This window comes from Bufo bufo, chromosome 2 (genome assembly GCF_905171765.1).
Source record: "Bufo bufo chromosome 2, aBufBuf1.1, whole genome shotgun sequence".
Classification (NCBI taxonomy): Eukaryota; Metazoa; Chordata; class Amphibia; order Anura; family Bufonidae; genus Bufo; species Bufo bufo.
The window spans coordinates 309688078-309705096 of NC_053390.1; the positions used below are offsets into that span (position 1 = coordinate 309688078).

Consider the following 17019-nt stretch of genomic DNA (forward strand, 5'->3'; position numbering starts at 1 on the left):
ATCCGGACACTCTCGTGTGAACTCAGCCTTACACAATAAGTTCTTGGCAACAAGTTCAGGAGTGACATACCACTGAAATCAGCATGTCTGTCACTGCATTAGGGTTGACTGTAAGATATTGGTAAAGTTCTCAGCTTTTAACATCGGCCTGAGGAATTAGCTAGTATTGTCAATTGCGTATCATTTTGGTGCATTTTTTGCAGTGATTTGACCTCAGTGAGGGCATCAGAACCTTTGGCCACTCAGGCCTACAGCACAGGCTTTCCTTAAAGTTAACTAGGGTTGATTTTGGAAATGTCTGAATAATAACACTGTTTGCTGTCAATCACTGATACGTATCAAAAACCAACATTTTCCATTTGCTGCCACTATAAAAGAGTATTACTTAAAAAAAAAAGTTGCATACCCTTCAATGTCTGGATCTTCCTCTTCTTCATCTTCTTCATTAATGGCAACATCTTCATCTGTTTCATCATCAAACAACTTGAAGGTGCGATTCTCATTATACTGGATCTTTTTGTTTAAAGGAATAAATAAAGGAGGGGACATTAGTCTAAATGAGTTCTTCTAATCAGCTTTTCAGATTTGGATGCCTTTATAGGACAATGGCATATTGTCCAATACTGGATACAATAAAAAAAAAACAGACCCAAAAACTTTTCAATATACTGTATTTTATTAGTGGAAAGAGTTGCTGGTTGATGCCATTTTCTCTGAAAGTATTAAGAAAGCCCTTCAGTCCACTAAAAAGCTTTTCTTTGATAGCAATATCACTAAAGATGTGGAGAAGGAGGTGAGGCTGCAGGCTGCCTCAGATTGTGTGTGCTACTCCTGCTGTGTAAGTTGAGGGGTGGAGGCAGTGGCGTACGTACCATAGAGACAGACCACGCAATTGCTACGGGGCCTGCCACTGAACTGCTTCTCCTGCTCCCAATATAGATTTACTGTACTTTCCATCAGCTGCCACTAGGGGGACCTCAGTGCAGAGATATTTTACAGCTACAAGAGTAACTATATAAATTCCCATACACTGAGCTCCCCCTAGTGGTGGCTGCAGGCAGCCAGTTTTATAATATACAATGTGAAGAGAAGCAGAAGTTTTGTCTAGGTATTTACACCAGTTGTCTGGGACAGGGAGAAGTGCACACAGCCCAGGCACTGTTATCAGCTGCTGGGGAGGACCTGGCTTTAATCATTTACTTACAGTCCCTGGCTGTCAGTAATGTGAGCCTGCACGCAGCGTGCTCCGTCCATCAACAGATAGACAGACCATGCCTAGCAACCCTATAAGCACAGGTAAAAGTAGGCAGTACAGAGAACAAATATGTGGAATTAAGGGGTAATTGAATACACGGTGAAAAGTTGAAATAGGGCCACCAAGGTGATATTAATCACCACAATCCAATACTCCAAAAAAATAAAAAATACGACAGTTATCCTTTAATATGTGTTGCCTGGGAGATTCTGACGTATGCATATTGGTAAACTGAGTGGGCATATATCAGTGTATGCCCCTTGGAAGAGGCGGGTGGAAGCAGCTGATAGGATTTCATGGTAATGTATGTTTGGTTCAGTAGAACTATGTGGGGTCTGAGTGTAGCTCTGGTAATACATGCTCCAAAATGCGTCCCTCTGAAGGTGGCCTAAGTTTTATATGCAGAAGCATGCCACAGTTTTCCCCATTTAAACTCACCACTATTCCTTCCCTCGACTTTAGAGACAGCAGCATCATAGTTGTAATATTTTCCAGATGATGAGAAATATTATTTTCCATAACTCCAGAAAGAGCAGCAAACAGACTATAGCTGTAACAACACAGGTCATTATATTTACCACAAAGGCAATATAACAATATGAACAGATGATACAGAACTAAGGTTGTATCAGTGTAAACTATTAGAAAGTTCTTCCTCTTATTCTGTAGGTGTGGTTCACACGGCATTAATTCCTCAGTGACATACCATGAAACTTCTCCAAAATATCTTCTTCACCTTTTGAGAAGTCCACCTGTTATCCAGGACCAGTTTCCTGTGACAAAATTTCCGTTCCACATATATATGCATACTGACCATCTTCACGGAGAAGACCACCCACCTAGAAGAACGTTTCCCAATGCAATTTTGAGGAGGTCATCTCAAAGAGGTTAAAAGGGGTTTTACTATTACATCAACTTATGTTCTAAGTGTCCGATTACTAGAACTGCAGCTCCATTACGCTCTATGGGACTGGCAGAGATAGCCGGGTGTATGTACGCATATGTTTCTGTCGCTTCATATAAATGGGGAACATGACCAGGGCACCAGCAAACTTAAAGGGGTTGTCTCACTTCAGTAAGTGGCATTTATCATGTAGACAAAGTTAATACAAGGCACTTACTAATATATTGTTATTATCCATATTGCTTCCTTTGCTGGCTGGATTCATTTTTCCATCACATTATATACTGTTCGTTTCCATGGTTACAGACCACCCTGCAATCCATCAGTGGTGGTCGTGCTTGCACAATATAGGAAAAAGCACCAGCCTAGGTGAGCTCCCACGGTCCTGGCCACCAGAGGGGCGGATGCTTTTTCCTATAATGTGCAAGCACGACCACCACTGATGGATTGCAGGTTGGTCTGTAACCATGGAAACGAGCAGTGTATAATGTGATGAAAAATGAATCCAGCCAGCAAAGGAAGCAAAATGGATAATCACAATAAATTAGTAGGTGGCTTGTATTAACGTTCTCTAGAGGATAAATGCAACTTGCTGAAGTGAGACAACCCCTTTAACCTATGGAACTCCTTTCCATAGGTTAAGTTGTTCTAAGAGAACATCCCCTTTAACTTGTATATCTGTCACAGGCAAGTGCACCTTACTGCCATTTGACGATGAGATGTAAATCTCAGTGGTCAATACTTATGAGATTCCTGGGAGAAGTATAGCTCTTATACACAGCCACGCTCCTACCAGGATCGGAATTTAACTCTCACCCCAGCAATTTAACCTCTTAGATGCCTCATTCATTTGCGACCACAGTGTATTAGGTTTGGATGGGGAAAGTGGGCTGCCACTGTCAGCCCACTCTCACATTTGTGCAGTCCTGATGGGTTACAATGGTGGCCTGGAGCATGGCAAAGCCCCCTAGGTCTGCCATGAGGGAAAAACCGATTAAAAAAACAAATGACTAAAGGCCTAAAATAGGCCTAAAATATGTTTTAACATATTTTTGTTTTAACCCCTTAGTGACCACACACTTTTTTTAAAGTTGCATTCCAATAGCTATAACTTTTTTGTTTTTTCATCAATGTACTTGTATGAGGTCTTATTTTTTGAAGTTATAGTTTTTAATGCACCATTTTAAGTACATGTAATGATTGATTAAAGCAAGCTGCTTAGCTAAAACCCCCTTTGTTTACGTCAGTAAAAGGGTGTATTAGTAGTCACTATTAGGCCTCTCTTTCACACAAACGTATGGTCTCCGTGCTCATGCTGTGGACCGTAAATTGCAGCCGCATGCAAGTTCTATCTTTTTGCAGAATGGAAGTACGGAACAGAACACCACAAAAGCAGTCCGTAGTGCTTCTGTGGGGTTCCGTTCCGCACCGCATCTCTGGATTTGCGGATCCAATCAAGTGAATAGGTCTGCATCCGGGATGCGGAATGCACACAGCTGGTGACCCATGTATTGCGGACTCGCCGTATGTGGTTCGCAGCACAGGCACATGTTCGTGTGAAAGAGGCCTTAAACTGCTGCATATGAAAACGAGATTTTTGTATAACTTACCAGTAAAATCTCTTTCTCGCTCTTCATTGGGGGACACAGGAACCGTGGGTATAGCTATGTCCTCTAGGAGGCGTTGACACTAGTAAAAGCCGTTAGCTCCTCCCCTGGTAGCTATACCCCCTCCAGCCTGGAGAGAGAGCTTCAGTTTGTGCATAAGTAGTAGGAGAAGCAAGCCAACCAAGAAAAAACATGGAACACCAACCATGCCAAGGACCCAACGGTGTTCAAACCAGCAACAGCTACAACTGTGGTTGAACAACAATACCGGGTGGGTGCTGTGTCCCCCAATGAAGAGCGAGAAAGAGATTTTACTGGTAAGTTATACAAAAATCTCGTTTTCTCGATCATATTCATTGGGGGATACAGGAACCGTGGGACGTCCGAAAGCAGTCCACAGAAAGGGAATAACCACAGACCCATGGAAGCAAGCGTCCCTGCAGGCATCTAAGAAACTGCCGCCTGCAGAACCACGCGGCCCAAGGCAGCGTCCACCGATGCAAAGTATGCACCTGGTAAAATCTTGTGAATGTGTGTAAGGAGGACAAGTAGCCGCCTTACATGATTGTGCAGCCGAAGCGTGATTCCTCTGAGCCCAAGATGCGCCCACCGCTCTGGAACCCCGGAACCCTTCCACGGGCGCAGTATGCGTCAGCAATTGCAGACTGAATCCAACGTGCGATTTCCACCTTGGAGGCCGCCAATCCCTTGCGAGGACTCTCCGTAAGACAAAAAAGGGAGCCCGTACGGCGGAAGGGACTGGAGGCTGCTAAATAGAGCTTCAGAGCTCTCACAACGTCCAAATGATGTAACTCCTGTTCCTTAGGGTGTGAAGGAGATGGACACAGTGAGGGAAGGAATTTCCTCATATGGAAGTCAGAGATCACCTTCGGAAGAAAAGAAGGGACAGGCGGAAAACCACTTGTCCCTATGAATAACTAGGAAGGGTTCTCTGGAAGAGAACGGCGCCAACTCGGACACCCATCTAATAGATGTGATAGCAACCAGAAAAAACTACCTTCCAGGACAGGAGTCTGAGTGAAAACTCCCGCAAGGGCTCAGGGGGAAGCCTGGAGCACTGAGAGGACTAATTCAGATCCGAAGGTGTTAAAAGAGGCCGGCACAGAGGAACCGAATGTGCCACTCCCAGAAAGAAGGTTCTTACAGGCCCTAGGGGGCCAGAGAACGCTGGAAAAAGATAGAAAACGCCAACACCTGACCCTGCCAAGAACTAAGGGCCAGACCAAGGTCCAACTCTGATTGAAGGAAGGACAGGACCCTGGGGAGAGAAACAACTTAGTGGGGGAATGTTCCGGTTCCCCAGAAACCCAGGAAGACCTCCAGGTCCTGTAATAGATCCTGGGCGATGCCTGGCCTGAATCGTACTGCGGATGACATCTGCTAAAAAGCCTCTTCGCGTCAGAATGGCGGTTGCAATAGCCACGCCGTCAAACGAAGAGACCTTAAATGCTGATGAAAGACCGGACCCTGAAGAAGGTAGTCTCTGAGCGGCAGCGACCAAGGGACGTCTCCTAGAAGGAGAACGCGTATCACACGCGACGGGGTCAATCCGGAGCGACTAGGAATGTCGGAATGCCCTCCATCATGATCTTCCGTAGAACCCTGAATAGGAGGGGAAGGGGAAAGCATGTAGAGGAGGGGGAACTCCTACCAAGGGGAGAGCAGGACGTCCACGCCTCATGCTTCTGGATCTCTTGCTCAGGATAGAAGGGTGGGAAGCTTCGTGTAGACACAGTAAGCACACCCAGGACCAATGGGAAGGATTCCCTGTAAAAGGGGAACGGAAGGCCACAAAGAATACCCCGTGCAATGCAGATGAGGGAAGGCAGTAACATAGGAGCCACTAAGGCTTGCGGGGTGGCTATGAGCCTTAAAAACTCTACCTGGAAGGGCGCTGAACAGGAGCAACTGCCAAGCTAACGCCAGGGTAGGACCCCCACCTGAGGGGGATGCCTTACTGCAGCGACCACAAACTCGAGCCATAGCGTAAAATCTGCCCCTGTGAAGGAGAACTGGTTGTAGTAGCTAAACCAGAGTGCCAGCATAAGCACTTTCCCAATAAGGAGGAGTGGTGGATAGAGAATACAGAGTCAGTGAAAACACCCGACTCGGTGGAACGCACGCACCATATTAGTGAAATGGTGTATGCACTACGTATTGATGCGGACAAATTCATGACCGACTGGAACAGTGGAGGCTCATGGAGATGGGGGTCTCTGGGACACAAGTGTTGCTAGGTAACCCCCTGAAGGCAGAGGAAGTTATAATCATGCCCAAAACCAGCATCAAAAGAAGAGGATACAATGTGGAATAGCCACCGTATCCACTGGCGGTACCCATATGCCACTAGATGAAGAGTACCGGCACCAGCGGGTACCGACTGGTGCCACGCCCCACTTGCGAAATAAAATAAGGCATCCAGGAAGCCAGGCAAGGGGAGTCATACTGTATTGCTAGCCCCTTACTCGAGCAAAGGAAGGGGCCACCTGCAGAAGCCACTGAATTCAGTACTAGAAGAATCCGCCACCTGTGAAGGAGCTGTGCAGTAAGCATCCCAGTATGTAGTTGTAAAGCAATTACCACTCCCACAATAGTAGCCAGCGCTTGCCCCGTCAGCGCAAAACTGAGGGGGAGGCCTGAGACTATCCCGTAGAAGCAATGGTTCCGTTGAATTGCGGCATCCCAAGATGCTTTTTTTTAAAATAAATATATATTTTGATTTTCCAGATCATAGTATTAATACATAAAACAATAATAATCACAACGGTATGCCTAGCATACCGACAATATATAATAATAACTATATCAACCCCCCCCCCCCCCCCATTGGCTGCCGTCCGCTCCATTCATTAATGTATAGAATAGTATCAATATTAATTATAGCTATGTAGCTCTGCGTGCAACTCTCCGTTTCCTTTCAATGTCCTCGTAAACTCAAATTTTTTGAAGGTATGAAACCCTGGCGACACCTCTATGGCAATAAAAAAATCTTTTCATGTTTTAGCCAGTCATTCGGGTCAATGTCCCGTATAGATCTGGCGTTCGCAAGTCGGGATCTGTGCGGTCGCGTCCTGAGAATGAGGTATGAACCTCATGGAATCTCGGATCACTCCCCAGTTCTTGTTATATTTGAGGAGGCTCCTAATACAGGTAGAATTTTTAAACTGAACCCGCACTGGTTTGATGTGATAGGGGAGCAATCCCGAATAGACCAAGATATTCAGGAATTCTGGGACCTTAACGTAGGATCGGCACATATTCACTACGTGTGGGATGCTTTGAAGGCTCATATAAGGGGCTTATACTTTAGTAAAATTAATAGGTTCAGAACGGAAGTACGGCGCAGGGAACAACAATTGACAGACTTAATAAGGAGTTTACGCGCCGCATTAATTGACTCCTATACGGAGCAATCCATTAATCAGTTAAAAGAGGCCAATTTACAGCTTAAGATGCTCCTATATAAAAAAGCACAACATAAGCTCCTATTTCAAGGCCAGAATTGTTTTTGCGAATCTGGTAAAACGGGCAGGTTTTTGGCTCGTCTGGTGGCCAACCAGAGAGAGTCTATCAGTATAAGAGAAATCAGGAACTTACAGGGTGCTGGGGTGAGATCTGCAGAGGAGATAAGGGAGGAATTTGCGAGATATTATTCTACTCTTTATAAATCTGAGTCTATGTTTAGTCGTACCGATATGGATCAATATCTTCAAAAATTAGAGCTCCCCAGTTATGTTCTCAAGATAGAGAGCGCTTGGACTCCCCTATTCTTTTAGAGGAACTCCAGGCGACTCTTTCTTCTCTAAAATATAAATCAGCCCCTGGATCAGATGGATTGCCGTTTGATCTATATAGGTACCACGCTAGAGTACTCTTGCCGATCCTGCTTCTAGTCCTGAATGAATCTCGCGCATGCTGCTCTTTACCTCCATCATTTAGAGAGGCAGTGATTATCTTGGTCTTAAAAAAGGAGAAGGATCCGTGTGATATGGGGTCATATAGACCCATATCACTCCTAAATACGGATTATAAGATTTTCGCCAAAATTTTGGCCAATCGTCTAAAGAGGGTTATAGCGGGTTTGGTACACCCCAATCAGACGGGCTTTATCCCGGGACGGCAAATACAGATGAGTCTATATAGGGTTTATCTGAATTTGTCTGTTGGGGGTAGTATAGATCCCAAGATGCTTATTATTCCCCCGTTAGTGGACCACTAGTGGAAGGGGGTAATGCAACAGGAAGCACGGTGATGTGCAACACTCCGCCTATGGCAGGGATATCGCGACAGTCGGTACCGAATCCAATGGCAGTGCAATCACCCTACCTATGGAAGGTGGAATGCATACGGCAAGTACTTAAGCCAGTGGTAGGGAAAATACTCCACCTGTGAAGGGGGGTCAATACCTACGGCGGGAACTAGTGCATATGGCAAATCCTGTACCCCGTGGGAGTGCAATTATTGCACCTAAGTAAGGGGTAATGCCTACAGCAGACGTTGCAACCTGTGATAATGTCATCACGCCACCTATGGAAGGGGTTAATGCATACGTCAGGTACTGAACCCAGTAAAGATGCAATTCCGCCACCTACAGAAGGGGGGGGGGGGGGGGGGGGGAAATACACCTGGTACTGAAAACCAGTGTTATCGTAAGGAAGGGGACAGTATATAAGGAGAGTACTGTATCCCGTAGAAGTGCAATTACTCTGCATATGGAAGGGGGTAAGCATACAACAGTAGTGCTGGCCACCATAGATGCAATCTTGGGAGACTGCTTCTGGTGCACGACAGAGTCTGAATTAGTGATCTCTCCTCTCCTGCCCCCCCCCCCCGCAGGTGGAGGATTATGAACCAAACTACCCAGGGGGTGGAATGGGAAGTCAAGAGGTCCTCCACTGGAATGCGCAGGCGGTGCATTATCAACCAAACGACCCCGGAGGGTGTATTGGGATTCCAGAGGTCTTCCACTGGAATGCGCAGGCGGTGCATTATCAACCAAACGACCCCGGAGGGTGGATTGGGAATCCCAGAGGTCCTCAACTGGGTTGCGCAGGCGGTGCATTATCAACCAAACGACCCCGGAGGGTGGATTGGGAATTCCAGAGGTCCTCAACTGTATTGCACCGGTGGAAAATAATCAACCAAGCTACCCCGGAGGGTGGGTTGGGAACTGTCAGAGGTCCCCCACTGGATTACGCAGGTGGAGGATTATCAACCAAGCGGCCCCAGAGGGGGTTCTTCAGGTGTCCTTCACTGTATTGTGCAGGCGGGGAGTTATCAACAAAACAGCCGCGGAAGGGCGGATTGGGAAACTATGAGAGGTCGTCACGTGACCGGGATAGGGCACGGGCCCAGCTTGGTGCCGCACAGTCAGAGTGGATTGTGACTGAGGGGAGTAGGGCCCGTATGGATGTAAACGTTTGTTTTTATTTCTCCCCTTTTTTTTTTTTTCTCTTCAACTGGCATGCCTAGCCTCAAGTGGATAAGAGGCAGGAAGGGGTTAACTGTGCAATATGAAGCAATTTTGCACTGCCCATCTAACCCCTGATAATCTGGTGCCGGTCTAACAGAAGTGGCTGGCCAGGAAAGGTTAAAAAAAGGACTTGAAGCCCAGGGGCGGTGCTGATGGGGGCGGGGGCAGCGGCAGCTAGGCGGGAAGAATTCGCGCCAGCCCGCCTCCCTCCCCCTCACATACTTGGGATGGGTTAAGGCCTAGTAGGCCGCGAAGCCAGGGCCTAAAGTTCCGATGCTTGGCCAACCGGGACCCTCCCCCTCTGTACTGTAAGTCAGCCGGAGGGTAGAGGGACCCGGAGCGGTGTGCGACATACACATTCCGGCCGGAGGAGCAGCCCTGCGGCCGGGATGACAACAGGGGAAGGAAGAACCTGTAGGCCCCATTTGAAGCCGGGGCCTACATTTTTTGCGGCGACCGGGATGTTCACCCCGCGGCCGGGAACTCGTGACAGCAGGAGTCGAATACACCGTGCTCCCATGCAAAGTAAGTGCCTGGCGGCGCGAGACTCCCGCAAGGGCTCAGGCGTCCGCGATCGGTCAGAGGCATTAACCCTTTCGGAGCGGCGCGCTTGGCGCCCGCTCCCGACAGAGGAGGAATATGGAGGACACTGCCGCCTGAAATAGCTGGGAGTGGGAGTCGCCCTGTGCTTCAGTCTTTCGCTGGAGGTGCCCGGGGAGAAGATACATTAACCCTTTATGAGCCGGAAAGCCGTCGGCCTAGAGGGGAAGTGAGAGATGGGGGGCCATGTGTCGTTGGTGGCGCATGGCGCCCGCCGGATTAACCCCTTCTCTCCTTAGGGGTCTAGTTTCTTAGCTAAATAAAGTCTTCAAGAGATCCCTGCAGAGCAGGGAAGTCTTGCCTCCTATTGACACTAGAAAAAACTGAAGCTCTCTCTCCAGCCTGGAGGGGGTATAGCGACCAGGGGAGGAGCTAACAGCTTTTACTAGTATCAACGCCTCCTAGAGGACATAGCTATACCCAGGGTTCCTGTGTCCCCCAATGAATAAGGGCGAGAAAAACCTATTTCACTGTGAAACGTCATATGATGACATGCAAAAGAAAGAAATCATTTTCAGAAACCCGATGAAGGGCTGAATTCTGCTACATGGTCTACAAAGTCCTAAAAACAGAAGTCAAATTACATTTTTAAGTGCATTTGCAACCATTTTATTTGCCAACTGGAGTTCTGGAAAGTGTTGTTACTTACGCACAGCTTCTTATAGTTGGGTCATCAATTCTATCACATAATTGTAGTCCCAGGAGGCAACAGTCTTCTGTCAAGGGAAGGAAGGTCTCTTTACCTAGAGTGTACACCAGAACCCCAAGGGTTTCTGGCAATTAAAGACAAAAAAACATTAACGAGAAAAGAAAAAATTATATAAATGAAGCGCTAAGATTAGAGAAAACAAATCACACATAATGCCCTTTTTATTATCTATTCTACCCACCTAAACACTGAATCTGAACAGGTCTTCCTTCTTCTGTTGTCTGTACCAAATGCACTTTCAATACCTCCATTATAGAAGGGAAATATGGGCAGAGCAGCATTTCTGCTCCATTGGCTAACAAAAGAAAGAAAAGAGGTAATACGGGTCCAAGTAAAAAAGTGAGCAGCAAAAGAAAAACCCTGACAAAATGGTGGCTACATCTTGGACAGTAGAAAACATGCTGTGGGTGCAGAAAATCCACCACCCAAATGTTGGAGACAATAATTTACTAGGTCAAGAAAAAGGTTTAAGTATGCACTCACCGATGGCACCCAGAGCACTCACTGAAAGTTCCTTCAATCTGATATTGTCTGAACTGCTCAGAGACCTCAGTATCCGCTCCATCAAGGTGGGGAGGTAAGGCTTAATCTTACTACCTGCATTAACATTGCATAGGTCAGTATCAGAAACCATTTGGATGCATCACACCTACTTACAGCCACTTACACAAGCATTACACAACATTGTCTCTTATGCCACAAGACATTCTGGAGCTTATTTAAACACAAACACTCAATAGACAATAAGGAAAAAGATTATTTTTACGTCAATGATTTTTTTTCTAAACCACTCAAAATTAGAACAAGTCCTTAGCTACATGTTACTCACCGCTCCTCCATTCACAATAACACCAGTCTTGATGTGCAACAGCTTTAGCCTCAACTCTGACTTGAGCACAACTTTTTATTATCCTATTTTATTCCTATTGATATATACAGATAAAAGTGATAGCCTTAACTCTTACCAAGGTTTTCCACAAAGTTTTCAAGAGCATAGTATGCCTTGGTGAGGTGAGCCGTATGAGATGGATCCACACGTGACAAATATTCCAACAGCAACGGAAGGACAGAATCTGAATAACCACTGATATCAGGCTACAAAACAGAGGTAAAAAGCTAGAATTAGGCTACGTCTACACGACGACATTTGTTGCGCGACATTTGTTGCACTAATGTCGCTCGACAATTTTTATAATGGCAATCTATGGTGTCGCACGGCAACATGCAACATTCTGCGACTGCGACGCAACAGTCGCAGAAAATCCATGCGAGATGGATTTTTCTGCGACTGTTGCGTCGCAGTATGTTGCAGTGCAACACCATAGACTACCATTATAAAAATTGTCGCGCGACATTGGTGCAACAAAATGTTGTGCTACAAATGTTGCAGTGTAGTTGTGCCCTATCTGTCGCGCGACAAATGTCGTCGTGTAGACGTAGCCTTAGAATTGTAAGGAGTAGCGAACTAAATAAGGTAACCTAAAGTTATTACCTAAAGGTAGTCAGAAGTAATGATAATTCAGCCAAGCCAGTAAAAAAAACAAGAGCTAACTAAATGAGAACAGTAAGGGTACGGCTACATTTTCAGGTTTCTGCATGAAGTTTTGGAAGCCAAAATAGGGAATGGATCATAAAAGTAGAGAAAGTACAAAGGACAGATAAAACATCTCCTATTATTTGAATTTACTCCTGGTTTTGGATTCCAAAATTGTAGGCAGAAACCAGACCGTGTGGCCGTATCCTAATTCTATGTTGAGAAACCAATCACATTCAACTGAAAGAAATATGTTCCATGGGTCCAAAAATTATCAGACTTATTTTATAATATTTTTTAGCACTAATCATTAAAGTACATTGCTCATTTAAAACTGGTCTGTGGTTGGTTAAAATCAAAATGATTTACCTATAGGACTTGTGAAATACCTTGAATGTGTTCCCTTGACAGTAGCGCAGCCTAGTATCGATAAAAGGCAAATCTCGGTACCGAACCGATACCGGGACAAAAGTATATCGATATTTCGATACCCAAAGACGATGAAAGGTTCTCTTTAAGAAACGAACCCATGCTCAAAAAGTAGAAACAAAATGGTTAAATAACTTTACACTACCTGTAAATGTTCAGAAAACTGTCCCAAGGCATACAATGCTGCATTCCTGACTACATGATTTTCATCTCTGATAGCCTGACAAACCAACTGTAGCATAGACTGAAGATGTCTGTCAAGATATAGACAGAAATGGTAGAATGAGTGGAAGGTTGATAAATATAAAAATGTATAAAACAAATTATAACTGCCGGGTTGAATGCAAGTATGACTTAAAAGGCTGTGGACAACAAGCTTCTCATCTTCTTACGGCATGTCTGCAATGCCTTATCCTAGCAGTGCAATATAAACTCACTTTCAAACATGCTCTACAACAGAGATGCTCAACCTGCGGCCCTCCAACAGTTGCAAAACTACAGCTCCCAGCATGCCCTAATAGCTGTAGGCTGTCCAGGCATACTGGGAGTTGTAGTTTTCCAACAGCTGGAGGGCCGCAGGTTGAGCATCCCTGCTTTACAGTATTGAGTACTAGAGCCCAGGTCAGGACTGCAAATCTATTGGTTCACTTTGGACAAGCTTCACTGCCTTTGCACAACCATAACATGTGAGCACACACTTGGCCAGCTTTTGTGTACTCCACTCCTGCACAGACTATACTATTCTGCACAAAAAAAAACGCAGTAACAATCACTGTGATTTGTAGCAGATTTGTATAATTGAAATTAAGGGGTTCTCATGAAGACAACCCCTATTTAAAAAGAAGCCAGCTTCTCTCAGCCCTGGCAATCATGTTGTATTGACATGTTGCAAATGCAAGTAGTATCAGCAAGGAATTTCTGGCCTTCTGAATTCAACTTCAATAACTAGAGTAGGATAATTTATTAGTGATTATATAAAAGTGAAACTGTTTCTTATACATACTTGTTCCGGATGTGATCTGCACAGCCCTCGCTCATTGCCGCAAGACACATCAGACCAGCTTTACGCTCATAGGGATTGGAACTAAGAAGACATGGCTCCATGAGTGGAGTCTTTGAAAAAGAAGTTGTAGAAAGAATGCATATTAACAAGTATAGCACATCTGCTGTATCAAGACATAAGAAACAATACTATATGGGCCCTAGTAGAGACCTGCGGGAGGTAAACCTCAATATTCAACCGGTCAAAGACCGAAAATCCCTGTAGGGGTGCTAGTTATTGTAAATTAAAAGATGTATACTTTATTAAATCATTATTAAAATAATGGTTTCTAGTAAACCATGAACCCCACAACACAAACGCTCAGGTGAAGCGCTGGTTAACTGCTTGTTTTTCAAATCCCTTCAAGAATGTAGCAAGAGAGGCGTGAGTGGCTACTCATTATATATGCAGTTCGCAATGCCCTGAATGAGATATGTCCCTATAGGAGAGTATGAGTTGGCTATACCTATCTCAATGAATCATCTTAGGATTATGTGTTTATATCTCCAGGGTATTGACTCAAATATGCATTGCTAATTCACTGCATGTTTATTTGTTTCCAGCTAAGCTGTAACGTGCACACACTTCCTTAAAAAGGCCACACTTGTTGCAAATTGGGTGATGGATATGTTTCCATATGTACAAGAACCAAAGCGCCAGTAACCTGCCTAAAATAAGCGCCTAACACTACTCCCCAAATAAGAGTAAATTCTGTCAAGATCAACTGTTTAAGACAAAAAAAAAACAAAAGTAAAAACTTCAGTGGACAAAATATTGCTGCATCAGCAAGCAATCATGTCTACATACCAGTTGAGTAAACAATTTCTCAGGCGGTAGGTGAAGTGCCAATATATCAATCACCTGCAATATAAAAAACACTAGGCATGATCTCTAATTCATTCATGTCCCTATTGAATATTTTCAATTATATTTCCTAAGCAAACATCACAAATAAAAGTCAATTTCATCCGACTTCTATTAACCAAGTATGTATGCACTGCTGGAGGAAAAAAAAAAACACCACCACCCAAATCTTATGAGAAATTAGTAATCAGGAGGCCACAGTTTGTGCAATCCAGCTACATTACACCTAAATAAGTATGTTTTCTTCAGGTAAGCCTGCTTTCTACAGACATAAAGCAAATACAGAACAGCTCAGTGTCTGCAGGAAGGGTATAGCTGATGAGGGGAGCTCACACTTTTTTGCATTTAGTGTCAGCTCCTAGCAGCAGCGATAACCACGGTCTACTGTGTCACCCAATGACACGAGGTGGAAAAGTATGTTTTTTGTAACTGACCTGAACTGCATAGTGTTTGGGTAACTGTATCTCTGCTGCTTCTTCCAACAACTCATCATCATCATCCTCTTCATCTTCTGGGTCCAACTGCCCAGGAGGTGGCTCAGCACACATGATGGGGAAAATTGCATTGAGAATCTGAGGCAGCAGCTTTTGCTTCAAGATGGACTAAAAAGTGGATATACCGGTAAATATAAAGAGCACAGAAAACGGAAGGATACCAAACAAGAGGTTATCTGCTTTACACAAAAGCCCTTTTCTTCCAAGGGCCCTGGGACCCTCAGCACTATAACAGGGAAAATGAAGCATTACAAATCTGGATATTCGTGTAAAAACATACTCTGATTAATAGTGGAAGCCCTAAAGAGTGGGATGCCCTCTGTCAACTAAGAATTTCCTAAGATGTTAACAGAAAATAGCTTTGCTAAAGAATAGCTGTAAAAGATCTTAACAATGGGTGCAAGTCTATCGAACACCTATGCCTACGCAAATAGGAACAATACTACAATTACTGTGATACACGTAGCTGACAGCTTATTATGAGCACTTGCTGGGCAAACGTTTGCCCATATCTAGTTTGTAAAGTCCTATGCTTTGTATCCCCATCAGAAGAAGGTGAAATTATACACAGACGGCATTTGCCACTAGGGCTGGGCGATTATTCAAATTCAATTAATTCACCTGTGTTTTGGCTGGCGATGTCAGTTTTAGCTTGATCGCCAAATCAAAATTTTCTTTGCAAAATGGCAACAACCATGCTTCTGGCGGAAGGTAGAGTTGCCGGTAATTAAAACATAGAAACATAGAATGTGTCGGCAGATAAGAACCATTTGGCCCATCTAGTCTGCCCAATATACTGAATACTATGGATAGCCCCTGGCCCTATCTTATATAAAGGATGGCCTTATGCCTATCCCATGCATGCCTAAACTCCTTCACTGTATTTGCAGCTACCACTTCTGCAGGAAGGCTATTCCATGCATCCACTACTCTCTCAGTAAACTAATACTTCCTGATATTACTTTTAAACCTTTGCCCCTCTAATTTAAAACTATGTCCTCTTGTAGCAGTTTTTCTTCTTTTAAATATTCTCTCCTCTTTTACCTTGTTGATTCCCTTTATGTATTTAAAAGTTTCTATCATATCCCCTCTGTCTCGTCTTTCTTCCAAGCTATACATGTTAAGGTCCTTTAATATTTCCTGGTAAGTTTTGTCCTGCAATCCATGTACCAGTTTAGTAGCTCTTCTCTGAACTCTCTCCAAAGTATCAATATCCTTCTGGAGATATGGTCTCCAGTACTGAGCACAATACTCCAGATGAGGTCTCACTAGTGCTCTGTAGAGCGGCATGAGCACCTCCCTCTTTCTACTGGTAATGCCTCTCCCTATACACCCAAGCATTCTGCTAGCATTTCCTGCTGCTCTATGACATTGTCTGCCTACCTTTAAGTCTTCTGAAATAATGACCCCTAAATCCCTTTCCTCAGATACTGAGGTTAGGACTGTATGACTGATTTTATATTCTGCTCTTGGGTTTTTACGCCCCAGGTGCATTATCTTGTACTTATCAACATTAAATTTTAGTTGCCAGATTTTTGACCATTCCTCTAGTTTTCCTAAGTCCTTTTCCATTTGGTGTATCCCTCCAGGAACATCAACCCTGTTACAAATCTTTGTGTCATCAGCAAAAAGACACACCTTACCATCGAGGCCTTCTGCAATTTCGCTGATAAAGATATTAAACAATATGGGTCCCAGAACAGATCCCTGAGGTACCCCACTGGTAACAAGACCGTGGTCTGAATATACTCCATTGACTACAACCCTCTGTTGTCTGTCCCTCAGCCACTGCCTAATCCATTCAACAATATAGGAGTCCACGCACAAAGACTGCAATTTATTGATAAGCCTTCTATGTGGGACAGTATCAAAAGCCTTACTAAAGTTTACATAAGCGATGTCTACTGCACCTCCGCCATCTATTATTTTAGTCACCCAATCAAAAAAATCTATAAGATTATTTTGACATGATCTCCCTGAAGTAAACCCATGCTGTTTTTCATCTTTCAATCCATGGGATTTTAGATGTTCCACAATCCTCTCCTTAAATATGGTTTCCATTAATTTCCCCACTATTGATGTCAGGC

General features: G+C 44.4%; 1 protein-coding gene across 1 annotated transcript in view; it reads right to left on the reverse strand.

Moving 5' to 3' along the window:
• Nucleotides 1-17019, reverse strand: part of IPO4 (importin 4) — a 186518-nt gene that overhangs the window by 86711 nt on the left and 82788 nt on the right. Inside the window, exons 10-19 of the mRNA XM_040416922.1 lie at nucleotides 14873-15040; nucleotides 14382-14435; nucleotides 13536-13645; nucleotides 12678-12786; nucleotides 11535-11664; nucleotides 11053-11166; nucleotides 10751-10864; nucleotides 10510-10633; nucleotides 1694-1805; nucleotides 407-513 (exon numbers count right to left, since the gene is read on the reverse strand). Of these exons, the coding sequence (XP_040272856.1) occupies nucleotides 407-513; nucleotides 1694-1805; nucleotides 10510-10633; nucleotides 10751-10864; nucleotides 11053-11166; nucleotides 11535-11664; nucleotides 12678-12786; nucleotides 13536-13645; nucleotides 14382-14435; nucleotides 14873-15040 (1142 nt within the window). The remainder of the gene's footprint in view (nucleotides 1-406; nucleotides 514-1693; nucleotides 1806-10509; nucleotides 10634-10750; nucleotides 10865-11052; nucleotides 11167-11534; nucleotides 11665-12677; nucleotides 12787-13535; nucleotides 13646-14381; nucleotides 14436-14872; nucleotides 15041-17019) is intronic.